At 32.5% G+C, this 24,238-nt stretch overlaps 3 protein-coding genes across 3 annotated transcripts in view; 2 read left to right on the top strand and 1 right to left on the bottom strand.

The window, feature by feature from the left end:
- The first annotated feature begins 1,426 nt into the window (after positions 1-1,426).
- LOC111421427 (Mitochondrial aconitase 1) lies at positions 1,427-4,871 on the top strand. Its single transcript, XM_023054579.2, has 6 exons — positions 1,427-1,775; positions 1,859-2,089; positions 2,515-2,992; positions 3,054-3,884; positions 3,937-4,249; positions 4,308-4,871. The coding sequence occupies exons 1-6, from the start codon at positions 1,743-1,745 to the stop codon at positions 4,789-4,791; spliced, it is 2,370 nt and encodes a 789-aa protein (XP_022910347.2). The 5' UTR covers positions 1,427-1,742; the 3' UTR covers positions 4,792-4,871.
- Positions 4,872-5,629: 758 nt separating this feature from the next.
- On the bottom strand, positions 5,630-12,684 carry LOC111421423 (growth factor receptor-bound protein 2 drk). Its single transcript, XM_023054575.2, has 4 exons — positions 12,349-12,684; positions 11,896-12,282; positions 11,664-11,839; positions 5,630-6,231 (listed from the first exon to the last, which is right to left on the bottom strand). Exons 1-3 carry the CDS (start codon positions 12,424-12,426, stop codon positions 11,666-11,668), a joined length of 639 nt encoding a protein of 212 aa, XP_022910343.1. The 5' UTR covers positions 12,427-12,684; the 3' UTR covers positions 5,630-6,231; positions 11,664-11,665.
- Positions 12,685-12,896: 212 nt separating this feature from the next.
- Positions 12,897-24,238, top strand: part of LOC111421422 (uncharacterized) — a 43,468-nt gene continuing 32,126 nt past the window's right edge. The window contains exons 1-3 of the mRNA XM_071195992.1: positions 12,897-13,105; positions 18,605-19,209; positions 19,646-19,774. The gene's annotated coding sequence lies outside the window, so the exon portion shown is untranslated. The remainder of the gene's footprint in view (positions 13,106-18,604; positions 19,210-19,645; positions 19,775-24,238) is intronic.

Genomic DNA, 24,238 nt, shown 5'->3' with positions numbered 1-24,238 from the left:
TTATAGCGTGAAGGAATGTTAGGTAAGGTTAGTTTTGTTTACAAACATTAATTATACCATGAAGTATTCTTTGGCAATTTGTAATGGCAATTATAGCGTGAAGTTTTCTTTTGTAATGTCAATTATAGCGTGAAGGAATGTTAGGTAAGGTTAGTTTTGTTTACAAACATTAATTATACCATGAAGTATTCTTTGGCAATTAGTAATGGCAATTATAGCGTGAAGTTTTCTTTTGTAATGTCAATTATAGCGTGAAGGAATGTTAGGTAAGGTTAGTTTTGTTTACAAACATTAATTATACCATGAAGTATTCTTTGGCAATTATAGCGTGAAGTTTTCTTTTGTAATGTCAATTATAGCGTGAAGGAATGTTAGGTAAGGTTAGTTTTGTTTACAAACATTAATTATACCATGAAGTATTCTTTGGCAATTAGTAATGGCAATTATAGCGTGAAGTTTTCTTTTGTAATGTCAATTATAGCGTGAAGGAATGTTAGGTAAGGTTAGTTTTGTTTACAAACATTAATTATACCATGAAGTATTCTTTGGCAATTTGTAATGGCAATTATAGTGTGAAGTTTTCTTTTGTAATGTCAATTATAGCGTGAAGGAATGTTAGGTAAGGTTAGTTTTGTTTACAAACATTAATTATACCATGAAGTATTCTTTGGCAATTAGTAATGGCAATTATAGCGTGAAGTTTTCTTTTGTAATGTCAATTATAGCGTGAAGGAATGTTAGGTAAGGTTAGTTTTGTTTACAAACATTAATTATACCTTGAAGTTTTCTTTGTATAGTACAAAACTAGAACTAACACTAGACCTAGAACTAGAAAGTTTCGGGTTTAGCCGTGCCTCTCCAGACGAAACTACGGCTAAACCCAAATATTTCTAGGCCTAATGTTAGTTCTAATGACAGTGCAAGTGTAAAATTAGATCTAACACTATACCCAGAACTAGAATCATTGAGGTTTAGCCGTCTTTAGAGACGTGCGGCTAAACCCAAATGATTCTAGTTCTAGGTATAGTGTTAGTTCTATATGTAACAATGCTAGTGTAAAACTAGAACTGGCAATATTCACTTAATAAATAGTTACAGTGACAAAATATGTCACTTTTTTTTTGAATTAGAGTGTAGATCCATGTTGCAAGTGAATTATTTAAAAATAAAACGACTTTTTTTTGAGGTTAAGTTTGATTTATTTAAAATTATTTTAATTAATTCTTATTTGTGATTATTTTTTAATTTATTTTTAATACAAATATTTAAATATAATTCGAAACATTATAAATTGTATGAATTAGATTACAGGAATCTATAATCTAAACAATTTGGGTTGCATAACGTATAAAACCTGTCATTTTGACATATACATTTTTATTTTTGTAAAATCTTAATGCGCGTGCACGCGCGCTTGTTAGGTGAAAGATTTATTTTCGTTCTTATCTCGAAAAATGTGTTTTATTTTAAACGTTAGCGTTGCTCGCGTACTTATTGAGGCGCCGTAAACAACTTTCTGAATTGGGGGGTTCGCTAAATAGAGTTTATAAAAAACGGTGCGCGCGCAACTTTTTGCCCACTCTTAAAAACCAAATCGCCGCTTTCAGAGTTTGTCTTTAGTTGCGTTTAAAGACGTTTCGTAACCTTCTACATTTGATTTCGACTTTGAACCGCTTCGAAATAACTCCAAATCGATTGTTATAGTCGCGTTTAAATCATAGTTTTAAAAAAATTCGCACGCGATGGCTCACTGTATCAGAGTTTTGCATGGCCACGTAAGTTTAACCTCAATTTTTTTTCAACCCTTATAATTGTGTTATACTTTTTTGTTAAAATTATTTATTTTCGTTTGTTTTAGGGTGCTAAAGTAACCAAATTAGTTTTAAACGACGTCCAAGCAAGATGTTTTCATATATCACCTTTAGCCGCTGCCGCAGCGAGGGTTGCTATGAGCAAATTCGACCCAGATTCTTATTTACCCTATGATAGACTCGTGAAAAATCTACAAGTAGTTCGAAAGAAATTGAATAGGCCGCTATCTTTATCCGAGAAAATTTTGTATTCGCATTTAGATGATCCCGCAAATCAGGTAAAAATTATGTTTTTATGATAACCTTTTCGGCCTTTGAAATTGTGTATTTTGTACTTGTTTACGCCGATAGTTGTGGCGTGGAATTTGTTATTACGTTTTTTTTGTAGTTTATTTTAAAAAAGATTACGTAATTTTGACAAGGATAATAAGTGAGGTTAGGTTTATTTTGATTTAATTTTTTTTATTTTGGTACTATTTTTTTTTTATTTTGGTATTATTTTTTACCAGAAAAGCGGGAAATTTAAATTTTTAATAAAATAATCCAAAAAAAAATTAATTTGGACTTTGTAATTTTAAATAATTTAAAATCGATTAATAAAAAACAATTTCAATAAGATTTAGGGGGATTAAACGCATTAAATTAATCTTAAAAATTATCCTTTTCTTTTTTTGATTTCTAACCTAACTTTTTTTTATTTTAGGAAATTGTTAAAGGTGCTTCTTACCTTCGTCTTCGCCCCGATCGTGTTGCCATGCAAGATGCTACCGCTCAAATGGCGATGCTTCAATTTATCTCTTCCGGGTTAAGTCGAGTTGCAGTCCCCTCGACGATCCATTGTGATCATTTAATCGAAGCGCAACAAGGTGGTGAAAAAGATTTGGCGAGAGCGAAAGATTTAAACAAGGAGGTTTACGACTTTTTAAGCACCGCCGGAAGTAAATATGGGGTCGGCTTTTGGAAACCAGGTTCAGGAATTATCCATCAAATTATTTTGGAGAACTACGCCTTCCCTGGATTGTTAATGATTGGAACTGATTCCCACACTCCTAATGGGGGTGGTTTGGGTGGATTGTGTGTTGGAGTTGGTGGAGCGGATGCTGTGGATGTTATGGCGGGAATCCCATGGGAATTAAAATGTCCCAAAGTTATTGGAGTTAAATTAACCGGAAAATTATCAGGTTAAATTGATTTAAAATCGTTTAATTTATTTATATTGTTTAAATTAAATTTATTTTTAAGGTTGGACAAGTCCCAAAGATGTAATTCTAAAAGTAGCAGGCATTTTGACAGTGAAAGGAGGCACTGGCGCCATCATCGAATATTTTGGCGAAGGTGTTGATTCGATTTCCTGTACGGGAATGGGAACGATTTGCAATATGGGTGCGGAAATCGGTGCAACAACCTCCGTTTTTCCATTCAATTCCCGCATGGCGAGCTATTTAAAATCAACGAACCGCGATTCAATCTCTGCAGCATCATCCACCGTCCAAAAAGACCTTTTAACTCCCGATCCAAATTGCGAGTACGACCAAATAATCGAAATTAACCTAAACGAACTTAAACCTCACGTCAACGGCCCGTTCACGCCGGATTTAGCCCACCCGATTTCGACGTTATCCGAAACGGCTCGCAAAAATAATTGGCCAATTGATATTAAAGTTGGGTTAATTGGTTCTTGCACGAATTCTTCGTACGAAGACATGACGAGATGCGCAAATTTAGCGAAACAAGCATTATCAAACGGAATTAAATCGAAAATTCCTTTTAATGTAACTCCAGGTTCGGAACAAATCCGCGCAACAATTGAACGAGATGGAATCGCACAAACTTTAAGGGATTTTGGCGGCACCGTTTTAGCGAACGCTTGCGGACCTTGTATTGGACAATGGGATCGTAAAGACGTTAAAAAAGGAGATAAAAATACGATTGTTACATCGTATAACAGAAACTTCACCGGAAGAAATGATGCTAATCCGGCTACTCATTGCTTTGTGACTTCCCCTGAAATGGTTACCGCTTTAAGTATAGCTGGAACACTCGATTTTGATCCCACGAAAGATGAATTAACTGGTATTAATTAATTTCTTGTAAATTTAATTTTATATTAATTAATTTTCGATAGGTGCTGGAGGTAAAAAATTCAAATTAAGCGCTCCATTTGGTGATGAGCTCCCATCGAGAGGTTTTGACCCCGGTCAAGACACCTACAGAGCTCCCCCGGGTGATGGTTCAAGTGTAAAGGTCGATGTTAGCCCGAAATCGCAACGATTACAATTACTTGAACCTTTTGATAAATGGGACGGAAAAGATTTAATTAATATGGCCATTTTAATCAAAGTAAAAGGTAAATGCACCACTGATCATATTTCGGCAGCCGGACCCTGGCTCAAATATCGCGGACATTTAGACAACATCTCAAACAACATGTTTATTGGGTAAAATAAACACATTTATTTATTTTTTATCTTAATTAATTAATTAAATTTAATTTAGTGCTGTTAACGCCGAAAATGGTGAAATGAATAAAATTAAAAATCAATTAACTGGTGAGTGGGGTTCCGTACCGGATGTGGCCCGTCATTACAAAGCGAACGGAGTCAGATGGGTTACTGTGGGTGATGAGAACTACGGCGAAGGTAGTTCTAGGGAACACGCCGCTTTAGAACCACGTCATTTAGGTGGTAGGGCGATTATTGTGAAATCATTTGCTCGCATCCACGAAACTAACCTTAAAAAGCAAGGAATGTTACCGTTAACTTTCGCCGATCCGAAAGATTACGATAAAATCCAACCCACCGATAAAATCAGTTTGTTGGGTTTGGCCAATTTGAAACCGGGGGCGCCGGTTAAGGCGGAAATAAAACATCAAAATGGAAAGAACGAAACGATTATGTTGAATCATTCGATGAATGAGCAACAAATTGAATGGTTCAAAGCGGGTAGTGCTTTAAATAGGATGAAAGAATTAGCTCGTTAATTATAGATAAAAAAATGTAATTAGTTTCTTTTTGTTGATGTTTTATTAATAATTAATTTTAAAAAAATTATTGGAACGTATCCTTTTTTAAATTTTTTTTTACATTTCCAAGTTGGTACTCCTTAAAATCGTCCATCTTTTCCTAACCAAATTTAAAACTGTCAGTTTGTGGTCGAAATTGAAACGGGAAATTCTGAGTAAGTGATTTTATTTTCATTAATAAAAGGGGATAATGTATAATTCAAGAATCATCATGTCGCTTAAAAATCGACATTTCTTTTAATCGACGGGAAAAGCGGAAAAGTGTAAAACTTTGCGAAAAATCATTTTAAAGTTTCAACGTGACGTCATCGATCATATATTTTCGCAGCACATTTGGTTAAAATGCATATTTTCGGATGAAATACGGTTGTCTCTTAGGTTTTACACCTTATTGGTTCCTGAATACCACACTGTTGGCAAAAGACTAAGTATTGCTATCGGAAGATTAAATACTGCTTGGAAAGAAGAAATACTATTTCTAAATGTTACCTACTGCTTCCAAAATGCTAGATTTTGATGGAAAAGATTACAATCTGCTTGGAGAAGAAAACTATATAGTGCTAACAAACAACTACAAACTGATTGGAAAGACAAGATACTGCTTTCAGTATTAACACAGAGTTTATTATTGAGTGGTTTAATAGGAAAATGCATGGTTAATGCAATCACATCAAAAGTTTAATGTGATTTTTCGTTGTTCTACATTTTTCCGCACTTTCTTTTTATTTTTAACGTGTTTTTTGGGTCATTTCGCATTGATTCTTGAATTTTTCCGGGGATAATAATAAAACGCCGATTTCATTTTTATGACAAAAACGTATTTTTACTAAATATAATCACCTCTATACGTTTTACAATTATTTATTTATATATTTTTTTAATCATTTTATCCTTAATTTAATGATTTATTTATTTATATGTAATTAATTAATAACTATTAAACGTAAATCGCTGCTATTAACTATTTACATTTGAAAAACGATCTCACATTTTTAAAGACATCAAGAAAAAAAAAAAAACAACGCGTAGATAATAAAAACAGATAATAATAATGAAATGATTGCTACATCTAAAAAGCGGATAGAGAGATATAGACAAAGAGAAAAAATAAAATAATAGACAAGATAATTACGTGATGGAATCGGAAATTATTCACGTTGGCACTTATTAAAATAAATCTTTTCATTTTTTTTTTTAACAAAGCGAATATTTATTCGTAGCAATAATAATAATATATAATATTTATAATTATTTTTTTATTTATTTATATTTATATATATAGATCCTTTTTTTTTAATTTTTAGAGTAAATCTAAAACCGCTTTCTTTTTGTCGACTTTTGGGAGGGGGGCGGCCAATTCGCTAGTTTCCGGCCGATTCTTCGTTACAAATTAAAAACCTTTAAAAGATCATTGAATTACAATCACAACTTTTTCGTTAAATATTAATAAAACGACAAAAACTGCTTGCTTGCTATTTATTAATATATGAGACTAGTTTCGGGCATCTTCAGCCAAATCTATACGCACAACATAGAAGACATTATACAAAAATCCAATTAATATGTCAAAAATGTCACTATAATAACAACATTTTTATGTTTATCTTGATCGATTTTATAAATTAACACTTTAAAATCATCAGCGTTGAGTACTTGTCGAAAATTGAGGTTGTGTTTTCTACATTTCGAAAATACTCAAAGTGGTGACTCGAAATTTACACATTCAAATTATTTAAGTACAAAAATAAAAGTTTATATTGTATTTCTAACTGTTCGTTAAATAATTCGCCCTTATTATTAAATTAGTATGAGTATCTTATTACACCTGTACAAGATACTCAGATACAACAAATGACAGTTTATTTGACAGCATCTCAAGAGTAATCGTGCCAATTTAGAGCTTTTTTGAATGAACGTTGGGTGAGATATGGGGTTTTAGAAAGCATGGTGAAATTTGCCAAAAAACAACTTAAAATCAAAATAACTCGAAAACGAAAAACTCTTTCATAAACAACTTTTTTGAAAGTCAACATATTTTTTTATGTACAGGCTGGTTCAAATTCGATGTCTGAATAGGCTATCTCGGAAACTATAAGAGTTAGAAAAAAGTAGCTTACATGTCATGATCTCGTATTTCGAGAAACCGCTAATGCCAAAATTGAAAATCTCGTAAAACCAACAAGTGCAATTATCTTGATTATTATTATAGGTAGAGTATTATAACTAAGACATTATATAGACACTTTTTTTACAGAGAATTTGATGACGTAGACAAAAAAGATTTTTCGGTTTTAGATTTTGAGATATTACAATTTTGTTTTTTTTTTAAATGGAAACAACTTGTTAAATTCGTTATTTATTACAAATACATGGGGTTACATAGGTCTATTTCTTATTATTTTAGAATAAAGTCGAAAAAAAAATTAAATTTACAGTTTCCTGTAAATTATGGTACTATAACTAAAAATTATTCTACTACAAATTTATATAAAATATACTTTATTTCCTAATATGTAACATTCTAACATGTTAAACTTTTCGTAATCCATCTTAAAAAACAGGATTTTTAATTTGACACTTCAGAAAATTTTTGAATACAAACAAATGTTGCTATGTTTATTTGAATTAAACGAAAATATATGAGCGCCATCTATCAATAATTTATTAAGTCATTTAATAATATTATTAAATATTAATAAAAAATGTGAAATAATGCAATCTATTCCAACTTTTGTGTAAAACAAATATAAATTAAATAGTTCAACAAATGTATTTGTTTCAAATATCAGAAATATGTTTTCTTAATTTTTAATTATAATTTACAGGAAACTGTAAATTTAATTTCTTTGACGACACTAAAAAAAAGGTTTATTTTTAGCTGTATTCTAAAACAATAAGAAATAGACCTATCTAACCCTATATTTTTGTAATCAGAAAAAATAACAAATTTAATAAGCGAATAATCAGTGGTTGTTTCCATTTAAAAAAACGAAAATTGTCATATCTCAAAATCTAAAACCGAAAAATTTTTTTTGACTAAGTCATGAAATTCTCTGTAAAAAAGTGTCCATATAATGTGTTAGTTATAATACTCCACCTATAATAATAACCAAATTAATTGCACTTGCTGGTTTTAAGATATTTTCAATTTTGGCCTCTAGGGGAAAAACAAAAGACGATAGCGCTTTGAGGTTTTTGGCATTAGCAGTTTCTCGAAAAACGAGATCATGACATATAAGCTACTTTTTTTTCTAACTATTATAGTTTCTGAGATAGCTCGATAGATAAGATAGCTAGTCAAATTTTCGTGATTTCAAAAAATGCTAATATCTCCTTTATTTTTGAAATTAGAGAAATGGGGTTGATACGTTCTTAAGACACTTTTTTAAGTAGAATATACTGCCGTTGAAAAATTTAAAAAATATTTGATGATTTTTGAGATACAACACAAAGTTGTATTTTTTTAAATATAAACGATACTTGATTATGATGTTAATGAAAAGAGCATATTTTTAGCTTTCCAATGATGTATCGCATGTTTGGTGTATTTGTGGAAAATAAGCGTTAATTTTGAATTCCAAAATAGTAAGCGCTAAAGTTCTAAATTTTGATTATAGTAGGCGGGTTCGGACAGTAATTACTACCTAATTGCACGAATATGACAGAAAGTTGTCTTGTACCATTATGCAGGATAAAGTTGGTTTTGTACCAACGAATAGAAACTTTGACTCTATATCCCATATATCTATCATTTTCAAAGAATCATTTTTTAATTTTATCACTTTATGTATTTAAAGATGAGATTTAAAGAAGTGTAGGTTGAAAATAAAAATAGGGTCAAAACGTGCCCTATTATGAGTTAAACATATTCCCCAAATTTCATTTTCCTAGCGTTTATGGTTTTTGAGAAAAAAAAATTAAACCAAAATTTTCCGCCATTTTTGAAGGGGTGTAGCTCCTGAGGGGAGCCGATGTCACCCATGGTTCATATATCAAAGTACCCTTAAAATTCACTAAAGAATCACCCCTTGAAGTTTGTTGCAGTCATTCTGTATACTATCTCCTATATCGCTAACTCCCTATCTAAGCAATGAGTGGCGAGCGTTTCCATCAAAAGCAGACGGAATGATATATGTTTTGTCTTTGTCGTGCCCCCATGTCGCGAAGGCGCTTGCGCGAATCGTAAATTTTAGAGTTTGAAGTGTTTCGCGCGTATTTTATGCAGCTTTGAAATGCAATTATTGTAGATAGTTGACTTTAATTATAAATTATCGTAGATGCATCAAATAAATTAGAATATATGTACTTTTGTGTGAAATTGACGTTGAATATTGCTTTAAATATCAACTTTATGTAGGTTGTTCATTAAACATTATATTCTTTACTTTTAACAAATTTGCTTCACTTTCTTAACAAATAATAATTACATTTTAAATTGCTTAGTCCTAAAATATGTTAATAATTATGTTATCATACACATGAAACCTATAATATACATAACTAAATGTTTAGATTTTAGGTTATGTTTATGTCAAACATTTATTTGGTGATTTATAAACATCAAGGTCATCTGCTGCTATTAATTTTTAATTCACAGTCCAATAAGATAAAAGCGTACTCACTACGTGTTCACGCATGTCTCTTGTGTAGACGGGGGCACGACAGAGACAGATATATATATATCTGCACTCTAGTGTTTACACTCTTTTGCTGCCTTAGTAAGCGATATAGGAGATAGTATACAGGGTGTTAAGGTGACTCGGGGCATAAAATTAACCTCATATACAAAAATGATGAAAATTCGTGAAAAAAAATATTAACAAGAACAATAAAATTATAAACAAATAGTAATAAATAAAAAAGAAGAAAAAAATACTAAAGCAGATATTCAAAAACACTGCCTGATATCGCCGTCTTAAATGAAAGCGCACTCTGCGGAGGACATTGATCTCAGTTCGAAGTTGATCAAATAAATCAACAATTCGCAACCTCAGTTGATCAACTGAAGTTATTTCAACGCAGTAAACTAGCGATTTAACGCGTCCCCATAAATAAAAATCTACAGGTGTAAGATCCGGCGATCCACCGTCCCGGAAAACGTTCCTTCAGAAATTCTTAGACAGTCTGTGTGCTATGCGCAGGAACATCATCATGCATATACCACATTGCTTGCCTTGTGTTTAAAAGAACGTCATATAAAAAATCATCTAATTCTTCTAAATGTCGCCTGTATGTATGTCCATCCAGCCTTGATGGCAAGAAAACGGGTCCAATAATTACATCGCCCACAATACCAGCCCAAACTTTAAGAGAAAATCTCCATCGCCCAACTATGTAAATTTCTCAAATTGATGATTCCATCTTTAGAAAAAGTGGATTCATCTGCAAAAAGTACTTTTTCTAAAAACTGATCATCAATTTGGATTTTGTGCTGCATTATTTAGCAATATGCCAAATGCAGTCGCAGTGGGTAATCAGCCAGTCGAACTTCCTGAACTTTGTTGTAACAATGAAATGGGCGCTCTGCGGTTCGGAAATTTCTCCCGAAATGTCAAAATCATGTCAGTTTGTTCACTAAATGTGTAACTCTCCATTTTGAACACTTAAAATTAATAAAAACTTAACTAACAAAAAACTATCGTTTGTGTTTAAACGACATAAGCAAGTTAACAGCAAGTTGTATTCTTTAATTGCCATGGCCAACCTTGACTTTTTCGAAGATTTTGTTTTTTAGTGTTACTATTGAAATCGAAGCTTAATATTTTCGTGTATAACTCGAAAACGGTCAATGTTATCAAAATTTTCAAAGAGTGATAAAAGTTTCTATTAAAAAGTACAAAAATAAATGTAGGGTTACGAGCGAACAAAAAAGTTCTGAGCAAACAAATTTTAGGGACAGCCTGTATAGCATGGTTGCCGCCGCCCGATCAAAGTCAAAATTGGTTCAATGATTTTGCTTGATATTTGTTTACCCTCTACCAAATTTCAACGCTCCACCATAAATGGTATTGAAAATATTTAGAAAAATGTGTTAAAATTTCTGAACTTTGATGGCCCATATCTTGGCCATTTGAAGACTTTTATAATAATTTTTTTTCACGAATCATCATCATTTTTGCTCTACTATATGAGGTTAATTTTATGCCCCGAGTCACCGGAACACCCTGTATATATGATTTAAAATAACGAAGTTATGGTCTACTTCCGGTAGATGGAAGTGGCGGCTATCTTAAAAATATTTTAGATCGAAAGTTGCGAATGAACAGGCCATGCTACCCAAATTTCAGACTTCTACTAATAGTGGAACCTGAAAAAGTTCTAATGAACCAGTTACTCATGTAACTGGAGTAAAAAAAATACTGACATTTAAATGTCAAAAATGTTTCTGAAAAAATTGCAAAGCCTACTAAGCTTTTTCATTAACAATTCATTCCAACTTTCGATTAATAACCCTACAGCTTAACAGTTAGTGTTTGCTTAATCAGAGAGACACTGAAATTTTTTAATGTATTTATCATCTTCATAAAAAAAATCTAGGCACAAATTGAACGGGGGTGGTTAGGTTTAGTAATTTAGAAGTATTATTATTTACTTATTCTCCAAATTTCATTTTCCTGGTGTTTATAATTCTCAAGAAAAAAAAATTAAACCAAAAGATGGTTCATATGTTAAAGTACCCTTAAAATTCACTAAAGAATCACCCCTTGAAGTTTGTTGCAGTCATTCAGATCCACCCTGTATTAATAAATAGCAAGGAAGAAGTTTTTGTCATTTTATTAATACTTAATTAACTTGAAACATTGATACAAATATTTATTTGTTAAAGTTACCTTTACGAGTGATACGGTGTAACATAGGTGGCTGGAAATAATCCTTTGCGGTGTCGAATCTCCCCGTGCCACCAATGTTGATCCGAACGGTCAGTTACAGTTATAACGTCACCTTTTTTAAAGTCCAATTCGCCTTGTTCTTGCGGTGTGAAATCGTATAAAGCTTGCACTAAATACTATTACAAAAAAAAAGAGTTTTTTGAGGTTAGTTTGAATGAAAAAAGACACTTACATCTTCAGAAACGACCATATCCCTCAATTTAACATCTTGCGATCTAGAAACACTTGCGGTTCTGTGATACCCAACTAATTCGTTGAGCGAATTAAACTTGACCACCCACAAAAAGAATTTGCCTTGAGCGTCTCGTAAAACTTTAAAATGTTGAACACCATCGGAACATTTAACAGAAAGTGAAAAATCCCCCGGAGAACTTTCACTGACCCTAATCAAAAAAGCACCCTCGTGTTTCGTTGAGAGCAATCGTTCCGCGTCCGCTCTGGTTATTTTCCCATAATACCATCCGTGATCTTTCAACTCAATATAATTTGAGGGAATTAAACCTTCTTTACCATCTAATTCGGCACGATACCAATTCATATCATCTTCCATGTTTAAAACCTCAAAGTAAATAAATAAATATTTTCACATCAACCCAAGATCAACGAATCATTTATTAAAACTTACTTTAAGGACTTGAAAGCGTTTAAAGCTTAATTCATCGTCGGCGGTCGCGTTAAAGTCGTGTTTAGCGACAGCCTCCATAGTTTATGCGAGTGATTCTCTTCTCGTCCCTTTTGGTTAATATTGGTAATAGTAGACTTTGATCGGAATTTTCGACGCGAATCGGTTAAAATCCGTTTCGGAGGCTCGTTACATCACTGAATCAATTCGAAAACGGGGTTTTAATGTCGAAAATCGCCCGTAAAAAGGTTCAAAAGTAAAAAATGTGTATAACCGAAACTCGCTATTGTTAACCGAGCACCGAGATGTCGTTGTTGTTGGGAGATTTCTCGACGAAGGTGTAGGAATTTTTCAATCCGACTTCTTTTTTTGGAGGGGTCCTAAAATCAAAATAAATCGATTTCGGGGATTCGATGCGATTAAAAAGTGTTTTAAAACTTATTTTTTATTGATTTCATTTGCTTTTTTAATTAAATTTGTTTCAATTTACTTAGAAAGTCGTTTTTTGTTACGGTACTACTTAACGATAGGTTAAATTGTCAGTGAAACGTCAAATTGACGTACGTATACGGGTTTGGGGTAAATTTTAGACAAACTTTATGTGAATTTTATGATGGAAAGATGTGGTTTTTATGGTGATATTTTTTTATCAATCGTTTAAGGAATTTGTTACGAAACCAATGTTTGTTAGGAATTTGGGAAAAAATCGTTTATGAACGAATGATTTGTAATGTTGATTTTAGGTCAAGTGACCTAAATGGTAGGTAAACTTATTTGTGCAACAAATTGTATTTGTTTAAAAGTTAAATTGACAAATATTAAATTTATTCCTTAATTCCCAAAAAAAAAAAATTAAATCGAGATGTCAAAAAATTTGACAGTTTTTTTAGGTTAAGTTCAATTTAGGAATTTTTTAATCTTTAGATTAATTTTTGATTCTTTACACTTCCTACATAAAAATTCTTTTTTTAGTTTACTACAATTCATTTAAATTTATTTAGTTTTTTATTTATTAAAATGTGTCAAATTGACAGTTGTCATTTTAGAAATGTTAATACAGTGACGGACAAAAGTCTACGTACAGCATTGAATTATGAAGTTTTTGTAAAACATAATAAGACAATAGAAAATTAGTATTACAGTGTGATTAGAGATACTTATTCACAAAAAAAGAACAAAAAACATACCACTCAATACCTACATAACAAAAATTCAACAAACGATGCAAAAACTTGAGGAAAATTTGAGATGTTGCTAGTCGCTTAGACACAATCTTTTTACTTCCAATAATAGGATCGATTAATTAAAACAAGATTATTAAACCGATCCTATTCTTGGAAATAAAAAGACTACAACTGTTATTCCTTGCGAGATCAACTATAATTATTCTCCGTTATCTTTAACTTTCCTCAACCTCATTTATGACATCCCCTGAGATTATCCTTATCTTTTCTTAGCATTCCCTGACTTCTTTTAACATCGTCCGTCTGCTTCTAACTTTTTTCCATTAACATTTTTACTGCATCTCCTTATATCGTTATCAACTTTTTTCAACATCTCAATACATCCCAACATCTTTGTTAGTCTTCCTCAATATCGTTCCTTCTATCATTGTTCCTAACATCTTTTTCAATATCAACCTCAATCTTTCTTAACATAATTTGAATTTACTCCTTCAAATCATCTCTAGTTTCCATCAACATCGTCATTTTCGCAACATTCTCGACTTCCATTACAGACTTTGAAGACGTCGGCCGAGACGATCTCTTATATTAAAAGAAACAACCTCGGCCGCCATAAGTATTGTTTGTGATTCTTGGGTACTTGGTGTCAACATCGTATTATCTCTTTCATCATCGGCTATAACATCTTTTTTCAATATAATTTTTAGATTATCTCAACATCGTTCCTGAGCAAGATCGTCGTTTATGACATCTCTCAATATTGTCTCCTATAGGCCCGTTACTACCAAACCAATGCTATCTGTCAGTTAAGCTATCTATAAGATACAATTTATCTCGTAGATAACAGGGTCGTGCGTACTACCATCTCCATTTATCTCATAGTTAAGAAATCCTTGAGATTATCAACGATTTTTTGATCTATTATGTTAAATTGACAGCTCTATGTAGTTAAAAAACCTACTATTAGGTATTTTGACGATATTCTAACCTGTATTAACCTTAAAATTAAAATTAGGAAATGGAGACTGAGAAAAATCTTCTTGAATTTGTTATCAAACATAAAAACGTAATAGAAAACAAAAAAAGTGATGCAGTTACATGGCAAGGAAAGCAACAAGTATGTATATCTCGTATTAGTCAAATCATTGTATGTTTAAATGTGATGGTAAACAATAATGGCACAACTAACATGATAAACGACTGAAGATGCCAATTGTACACTCATTCCTGCAAAATCTGCTATGGATAGCAACATGTTACCTATTGCATAAAACCGAAGAGTCAGCAACAAACGGTTTGAAGGAGGTACAGTCGTGTTCACTGGAAATGCGCACTCAAGGTCAAGCGCTGTTGTGAGACCCGACATGCCGCTGGCTAAACGGGCTGAGTCGAGCTTACACGAAGCTCGTGGAGAAGGGACTTGTGGCGGTCCTGCTTAGCCAGCGGCATGTCGGATCTCACAACAGCGCTTGATCTTGAGTGCGCATTTCCCTTGAACGCGACTGTACAGCATTATTACTAAAATTTTGATAAATTTTACTTTAAATGTAATTTAAATTTAAACGTCATGGATGGAGGTTTTATTACATCTTCTAATTAATTAAGTTTATTGCTACCAAATCAGCAATACATTCCACAGACAATTAAATTTTTAACAATACTACAATTACATATATCACATTACAATACAATACATTTTATTTCCTATCCTACCCCTCCCCATCTCCTCTCCGCATCTCCCTACGCTGCCTTGTCGCCACCACCTCCCTCATCCATTCTCTTCCCTCTGCCCCCTCCCCCAGCACCTGCTTCCAGCCGATCACTTCCTCTCTTAGCTCGTCACACTCCCTCAGTAGGTGCTCCAACGACTCCCACTCCCCCCCACATAGCCTACAACCCCTCTCATCATCTCTCATCCAACACCTATTCGCTCTCTCCTCATTGCCGCATCTGAATCTTGCCACCATCCTCTTCCCCTCCTCATCCCCCTCCACCGACAGGTACTTCGGCAATCCCTCCGTTATTATTTCCTCGTACTTAGGGTTGTACCTGCTCTCCTTTATCTGCCCCCTTCTTTCTTGCCTCTGTACATCTCTACCCCTGCTCTTCAGCTCTTTCCACATCTCAATCCCTTCTCTCCTTCTATCATCTACCGCTTTCACTGAGGCCCGTTACTACCAAACCAATGCTATCTGTCAGGTAACCTATCTATAAGATACAGTTTATCTCGTAGATAACAGGGTCGTGCGTACTACCACCTCCATTTATCTCATAGTTAAGAAATCTTTGAGATAACCAAGGAATCTAGGGATTTTTTGGTCTATTATGTGGTCTATGTGGTCAAAAAACCTACTATTAGGTATTTTGACGATATTCTAACCTGTTCTAACCTTAAAATTAAAATTTGGAAATGGAGACTGAGAAAAGGCGACGAACCACCAATTTCATCAAAGAAGAATGCGAACTTCTTGAATTTGTTATCAAACATAAAAACGTAATAGAAAACAAAAAAAGTGATGCAGTTACATGACAAGGAAAGCAAAAAATATGTATATCTCGTATTATTGTATGTTAAAATGTGATGGTAAACAATAATGGCACAACTAACATGACGAACGACTGAAGATGCCAATTGTACACTCACTCCTACAAAATCTGCTATGGATAGCAACATGTTACTCATTGCATAAAACCGAAGAGTCAGCAACAAACGGTTTGAAGGAGGTACAGCATTATTACTAAAATTTTGATGAATTTTACATTAAATAATAGCAATCAACAAATTACTTACGTCATGGATGGAGGTTATATTACATCTTCTATTTGATTCAAAAGGCGATGAAAACTTTTTTTCGAGAGACGAAATCTCATTTATCGTCATAAATTCAATATCTGAATGAATATTTAAATGGTCAACTCTACTCCTTATTATCCTTTCGCTTCTTATAGGAAATAATTCATTGATTTCTTCAAAAATTTGTTCTTCATCTCCAATATCGAAGACAGAGGCAGCACTACTGGGGGGTGCAAGGGGTGCACTGCACCCGGGCTCCGCCTAAAAGGGGGCGCCGGCGCCTTTTTTAATATTTTCTCCAACAATATCTTATCTTTCTTTTGCAGTATTTAGACCTGTCAGCAGTAGCTAGTCTTCAGAAAGCAGTATTTAGTCTCCACAAAGCAATTTTAGTCTTTAGAAAGCAGTATTTAGTGTTCCAGACGCTGTATTTAGACCTGTCTTCAGTATCTAGTCTAAGCAGTATTTAGTCTTCTAGAAGCAGTATCTAGTCTTCTGCCAAAGTTATGTATGTTTTCTCCAAAATATTTTATCTTTCTTTTGCAGTATTTAGACCTGTTAGCAGTATCTAGTCTTCAGAAAGCAGTATTTAGTCTCCACAAAGCAATTTTAGTCTTTAGAAAGTAGTATTTAGTGTTTCAGATGCTGTATTTAGACCTGTCGGCAGTATCTAGTCTTCAAAAAGCAGTATTTAATCTTCCAGAGCAGTATCTAGTCTTCAGAAAGCAGTATTTAGTTTTTTAGAAGCATTAGATCTTTTTCTTGGGAGCCTCTTGTTATCTATACGGATCTTCTACCACCCGGTACCTCATTTCTGTAGCTATTACTTTGCTTTTGTGCTTATTGGCAAAGTTTCCGTATTGGTGATTTCCTGTCCTGTGCAATAACAAGACAAGTCTATTGGTTTATTGTTCATATTCTTCGCATTCTTTTATTGAACACATAACTATTGACATCTGAACAGTAATTTCAGACTTCATGTGGACTTTGAACAATGTAATTCCTGTTTTTTGCTGAAGTCTAGTTTATAACTATTGCAATTTCAGACTTTTTCTTGCGAATTAATTTCTGACCAGAGTATTCCCGACTATTCCCTTAAGTTTGGTTTTTCACCAGTATAATTCTTAAATTTTTGCTGAAGTATGGATTATGATTATTCCAGTCTTTCTTAAGTTTATTTATATTTCTTTGATTATATTATGCATTTTTTACTTTTTTTAAATTAAAATGAATTTTTAATTTTTGGCCCGCATTTTGGGCGCTCCCTCCCCGCATTCCGCCCAAAATGCTTGGGGGGGGCACTCCGGTTCCCGCACCCTGGCGCTTCATTTGCTAGCGCCGTTACTGATCGAAGAAATTATCCATGATGATTTTATACATCAGTATAAATTCTATTTGAGGTTAGGTATCCGCAGTTATCCCTTAGATAGCAACTTATCCGACACCCAATCCACGGGTTACAGATATTTCAAAAGTTATCCGTTGGATAGCGGTATCTATAAGATAAATACAGTGGTAGTAACCAATTTTTAAGCTATCCGATAGATAACGCTATCAGAGACTTTAACTATGAGTGGTAGTAGTGGGCCTGAGTACCCCACCCTTCTGAAATATTCCTCCCTCCCTTGTTGCCCGTAACCCCCTTTCCCTGCCTTAATCTCTTTCCAATTATTACATCTTCTATTTGAGTCATAAATTCAACATCTGAATAAATATTTAAATGGTCAACTCTACTCCTTATTATCCTTTCGCTTCTTACGGGAAATAATTCATTGAATTCTTCAAAAATTTGGTCTTTATCTCCAATATCGAAGAAATTATCCATGATGATTTTATCTAATGTTAATTATTAATAGTTTTTTATTTAAGTTTATATTACTTTTCTTATTTTAACTGAAATAGTAAAACGCTCGATTTTTATACGTCAGTATAAATCCTATTTGAGGTTAGGTATCCTCAGTTATCCCTTAGATAGCACCCAATCCACGGGTTACAGATATTTTAAAAGTTATCCCTTAGATAGCGGTATCTATAAGATAAATACAGTGGTAGTAACCAATTTTTCCGTTATCCGATAGATAATGCTATCAGAGACTTTAACTATGGGTGGTAGTTTATTATTTTAACACAGGATATTTAATATTTTTATATTAGAACTAATAGATTTCAAGAGATGGCGCTTTTCGATGAAAATGTTTACAAATTTAATTTGTAACAAAAATAATATTTTTATTAAACACTTTAATAAATTTAATTTAAACTGAAATGTTTTCATTTCCAGAAAATTCTCATTCTGATGTTATTAGACCATTTCTGAAATGCTCTTAAAAGGGACACACACACAGAACGTTGACTTTGACGCGGACGAAGAGACCCCCCCGGGTAGGGGGTAAAAAGGGGTTTTCTGTTGAACACACAAAATGGGAATTAAAATCGGATGGTGCGCATGCGCTCGATTTTCACTCTCGACCCCAGATGCTGGTTGCTCCATCCATACCCCCGTTTCGCAGCCCCCAGATTCGCGACATTCGCGAAACCTTCAGCTCCGACCGTTTCGGAGCTGCGCGCCCTCCTATTAACACTTTTTTTTTGTGTACTGACATCAAATTTAACACGATTACTGCGACACACACACGAAAATCAAAAAAAATTAATTTCGTTGGCATCAAAATTAAAAAGAAATTAATATTTAATAAAAAAAAATAGCCCGCAATTAATTAATAAAATAAACGCGTTTTAATATCTTTCTCATCTATATCTCTCTCTCTCTCTCACTTACAATCTTTCGAGCCGAAAACAACCCCTTCACAGCCGAAAACGAAACTGGTGCTTATCAAACGTGCTTTAAGAAGATAAAAAATACATCACATCGATCTAAAAAACCATGTAAGTTGATTAAAATTAATTCGATTTTGTAAAATAAATGTTTTATTGAGTTATTGAGTGAGGGGGTTGGTTCAAAAAGGTTATTGGAAAATCAAGGTAGAGTTACGTAATCGAAATCTGTAAAATCTCCGTGAAAATAAAATTTTATCTTTAATTTCGAACTAAAAAAAACGTTGAATCGAATATGAATACAATTCGAGTTTATCTTTTGTTGTTACCCGATGGAAAATGAAAATAAAGCGGAAAATGGGAAATCGAAATAAACAATAAGGTTTTGATGAATTTCCTGGGCTTTGTATCAAAAAAAAATTGTTTAAATTTAATTAATTGCGTAATTATGTCTTCCACCTTACTAATCAATAGATTAAAGTACACTATTTTAGGAAAGATAATTTTTTATTATATTAATTAATTAATTAATTTTTGTTTATTTCAGTGTGGGACCAACTTAAAACGAAACCAAATAAAACAGAAAATTACCAACAAAACGAGAGAAAGATTAAAAAATTTAAGAAGATTTCAATTAATAATAATTTTTATGGAAACGAAAGGGAAAAGTTGAAACGTAAGTAAACTTTATTAACTCAACTCAATTATGCGCGAGGTTAGTTAGTTGTAAAGTTACAATTTGAGCGAGGGTATGAGATTAAAGGGGTAAAGAATGAGAAAGTTAAAACAAAACGAATAACAAGTTCATTTAAAATGTTTTTTTTAAATAAAATAAAATAAATCGGTTTATTTTAATTGAACTTGTTCAAACGCAATTTATTCAAGCAACAAATTGAATTCGCGCCCCGTATAAATTTATAATTTTCAAATCCTCGGTTTTCACAACCCCAAATAAATACCACATTGTGTTTAATTAGTAAATTAATTACGTAAATCCGGTGCGCTTTGTATTGTGACCCTTGTTTTTGTTCGTTCGAAAACTCCGAAATGAAATGATTCCATTCTTTTCCCTTTTCTAATTTGATCGAAAAAATTAATACCTGATGATGGCTTAATACTTCGAAACCAGTAAAATTAAAACAAAACTATTTCTACTTCTATTTCTATCAAAACAGAGAACTACTCGGGTATGTATTATCATTAGGAGAGTAATTCATCATCTTATTTCCGATAAGAATCATTTCAATAATATACAGGGTATTGCATTTAAAATGACTCATTATATCAGAAATGTCTATGTATTCCAAAATTTGTGGTGTTTTTAATGTTTGCTCCACTCTGTATTACATTACATTATTATTATTATTCACAAAAATGATAAAGTTTTCTAAATTTTCTTCACTGATGACTAATACAGATATGGATGATTTGGTGTACAACATTTTTGCTGTTTATGAGATAATAACAGTTAATGCTAAAAGCTTTTTGATAAAAAATATCTTATCTAATGTACTTTTGAATGAAACGAATTGGTTTCATATACCAGAAAAGTGATAATATCTCAGCTCCTGAAATGTAATTCAATGAAATTTTTAAATGAAGAATATTACAAGTCTATATTATTTTAATATTTTACATAAAAAATGTATAACTCATTATATTTATAGCTCAAAAAAGGTTATACGGGTGTCACACAAAAAACGCCCCAACCTGTAACTCTGTTATTTACATTCCGATTTTCATGACCCAGGTATCAAATAAAATGGTTTTATAAATACTATGATTCATGCTACAAATAAATTTTTACTAACGCCATCTTCAATTTCATACAATTATAAACTTTTGTTTTTCAAATTGCTGCATATATTTTTCTTCACGTCATTGGATAGAGATTGGTTTTCTGAATCCATTGATGTACAATACATCCATTTTAAATGTAATTTTAGCAGAAAAAAGACACCTGTATATACAGGTTGTCACACAAAAATGCCGCAAGCTGTAACTCTGTCATTTACATCCTGATTTTCATGAGCGAAATATCAAATGAAAAGGTTTGATGAATACTATGATTCATGCTACAAATAAACTTTTTCCAACGCCATCTTCAATTTCAAACGATTATCAACTTTTGATTTTCAAATTGCTCGGTATGCTTTTCTTCACGCTATTGGATAGAGATTCCATTAATGTACAACACATCAACATTAATTGTAATTGTAGCATAAAAAAACATTAAAATACTTTCGTAACATTCTCTTAAAGTTACTTGTGTTATACTATAGTATGCCATGGAATAAATAAAAAAAAACAACTTATAAGTATCATTTACAACTGCTTCGGGCATTGATATAACATTTAATGACTGTTATCAGTTTCGCGTGTTATTTTTTTCCATGGCACACTGCAGTGTTACAGACAATGTTCGGAAAATGTTTTAATTGTTTTTCTCTGCTAAAATTACAATTAATGTTAATGTATTGTACGTCAATGGGTTCAGAAAAAAAATCTATCCAATAACGTGAAGAAAAATATACCGCGCAATTTGAAAATCAAAAGTTGATAATCGCTTGAAATTGAAGAGGGCATTGAAAAAAGTTTATTTGTAGCATGAATCATAGGATACATCAAACCATTTCATTTGATACCTCGTTCATGAAAATCGGATAGTTAATGACAGAGTTACAGCTTGCGGCGTTATTGTGTGACAACCCGTATATACAGGTGTTTTTCTCTGCTAAAATTACATTCAAAATGGATGTATTGTACATTAATGGATTCAGAAAAAGAATCTCTATCCAATGACGTGAAGAAAAATATATGGAGCAATTTGAAAAACAAAAGTTAATAATCGCCTGAAATTGTAGATGGCCTTGGAATAAATTTATTTGTAGCATGAATCATAGCATTCATCAAACCATTTCATTTGATACTTCGCTCATGAATATCAGAATATAAATGACAGAGTTACAGCTTGGGGCGTTTTTTGTGTGACACCCTGTATATAATTTAAAAAAATCAAGGATCATCCAACAACTACTGCGATTGATTTAGCCAAATCACTCGCGGCAACAATTCGACTTGTACTACGAAGTGAAAGCTAGAGTAGTAGAGTTCCTAGAAAAAAGCCATTCATATCAGAAACAAATCTGAAAAAAAAAGTCGATTTTGCTAAATTACATGAGTAAAAGGATACTATATTATGACATACTGTTGTATTTCCGGATTAAAGTAAATTCAATATTTTCGGTTATGATTACACAACGAAACATATTGCGAACTAATATAAAGGAATCGGTCAATAAATTAGGCTTAGGATCACAGTGGATATTCCAAAACGGTAATGATTCCAAGCACACAGCTCACATTGTAAAGGAATGCGTATTATACAGGGTGTCTCACGTAACTGGTTCGTTAGAACTTTTTCAGGTTCCACTATTCGTGGAGATTTGAAATTTTCGTAGCATGGATTGTTCATTCGGAACTTTCGATCTAAAATATTTTCAAGATGGCCGCCACTTCCGGTCTACCGGAAATAGACCATAACTTCGCTATTTTAAATGGAATGATATACTTTTTATTACACCGTTTAATTGTATGTAAAAAAAATAGGTTGACTTTGATAAAAGTTGTTAGTATAGTAAAAACCACGAGAGCTGGCAGTGACAGATCGCTTAAAAATGGTATGAATCAAGATATGGACGTTCGGCTTAGATTATTTCACCACATACATTTAATGTAGGTTATGTTAGTAATGGAGGTTATATGTCAAACATTGTCAAAGATATTATTTAATGATTTTCCTTTCAAAGAAAACATTTTCGGCTTGTGAAAACACTGACAGATTCATGACAACGCTCACCAGATGTTTCGATTTGAGGTTATAATTATAGAGTTACATCCCTTAGAAGAACAGACGTACTTTTTCGACGTGGCCATTTGAATTGTACAGCAGACATATTAAACTAATGCTATCTCTTTCTAACACACATTACTCTCTAGCGGTTTGTGAACTACGTATGGCATTTGTAAGAGCGGAAAATGATGATTTACTGCCAGCTCTCGTGGCGTCTACTATAGCTAGCGTTTTTCGTTTTCGAGTTATTTTGGTTTTAAGCTTTTTTTGGGAAATTTCAACATGTTCTTTAAAACTCCATACCTCAACCAACGTTCATTCAAAAAAGATCTACGTTGGCACGATTACTCTTCAGATATTATCAAATAGATTGTCATTTGTTGTATCGGAGTATCTTATACAGGGTGGTCAAAAATTGAATTACTGTTTCTCCATATTCAATGGTGAGAAAGTCGAAAATTTTAAATGGAATGCCCCATATTTTTTAGCCTATCAGAAAGAGAATTTAATTCTCTACAAATTATCTATAAACATTCCCATACCTATTTATTGTAGTTTGCCTCATATTGCGAAATTTATTAAAACATGCACGAAATGCAGGTTTTTTTATTAGAAAGCTATGGAATTTTGACAGTTTTTGGTCCATGTTTGTATTATTGTTGTCATTAGTTACATTTGACGACGGGTGTAAGTCATTGAACATCATGGTAAATTATTCCAAAGCCGATATTTAAAATTTATTTTGTATTGATGGCGAATGTAATAAACTTTTGGACAGGACGTGTCGAACACTTCAATGAGAGATGCCTAACCTAACATAACACCCATCACAAGGAAAAATTTCAAAAAATTGATAAAGAATTTCTTAGTTCTGGATATATCGAGACCAAAAAACATCGCATATTTCCGGTCACTAGTGATGAAGACAACGAAATAAATATTTTATTGCATTTACAAATTCAATTTAATAACAAATTTATATTTTTATTCAAATCTAATTTTTGTCATTAACTTTTTGTTTTAATAGTTTCATTTATTTGATCTTCTATTTGTTATTTTTGGTAAGTAAAAGCTAGTAAACTAAAAGATTATCAATCGTAGTTAATAGTACAAATAGTAATGTGTTAATAGTACAAATGTCATGGCCTTCTAATAAAAATACAAACCGTTTCCTGCATTTCTTGCATGTTTTGATAAATTTACTAATATGAGAGAAACTACAATAAATAGATATAGGAATGTTTATAGATAAATTGTAGAGAATTAAATTCCCTTTCGTGTAGGCTA

Source organism: Onthophagus taurus, chromosome 5 (genome assembly GCF_036711975.1).
Source record: "Onthophagus taurus isolate NC chromosome 5, IU_Otau_3.0, whole genome shotgun sequence".
Taxonomy (NCBI): Eukaryota; Metazoa; Arthropoda; class Insecta; order Coleoptera; family Scarabaeidae; genus Onthophagus; species Onthophagus taurus.
Note: the sequence above shows the minus strand (reverse complement) of the source record. Positions and strands in the feature narration are given on the sequence as shown.

Excerpts from the sequence above, each read along its gene's own strand:
- LOC111421427 (XM_023054579.2), top strand. The coding sequence starts at position 1,743 with ATGGCTCACTGTATCAGAGTTTTGCATGGCCAC. Across the intron at positions 1,776-1,858 it reads TCAGAGTTTTGCATGGCCAC|GGTGCTAAAGTAACCAAATT; the intron begins GTAAGTTTAACC and ends CGTTTGTTTTAG. Across the intron at positions 2,993-3,053 it reads ATTAACCGGAAAATTATCAG|GTTGGACAAGTCCCAAAGAT; the intron begins GTTAAATTGATT and ends TTTATTTTTAAG.
- LOC111421423 (XM_023054575.2), bottom strand. The coding sequence starts at position 12,426 with ATGGAGGCTGTCGCTAAACACGACTTTAACGCGACCGCCGACGATGAA. Across the intron at positions 12,283-12,348 it reads AACGCTTTCAAGTCCTTAAA|GTTTTAAACATGGAAGATGA; the intron begins GTAAGTTTTAAT and ends ATTTACTTTGAG. Across the intron at positions 11,840-11,895 it reads ATATGGTCGTTTCTGAAGAT|TATTTAGTGCAAGCTTTATA; the intron begins GTAAGTGTCTTT and ends TTTTTGTAATAG.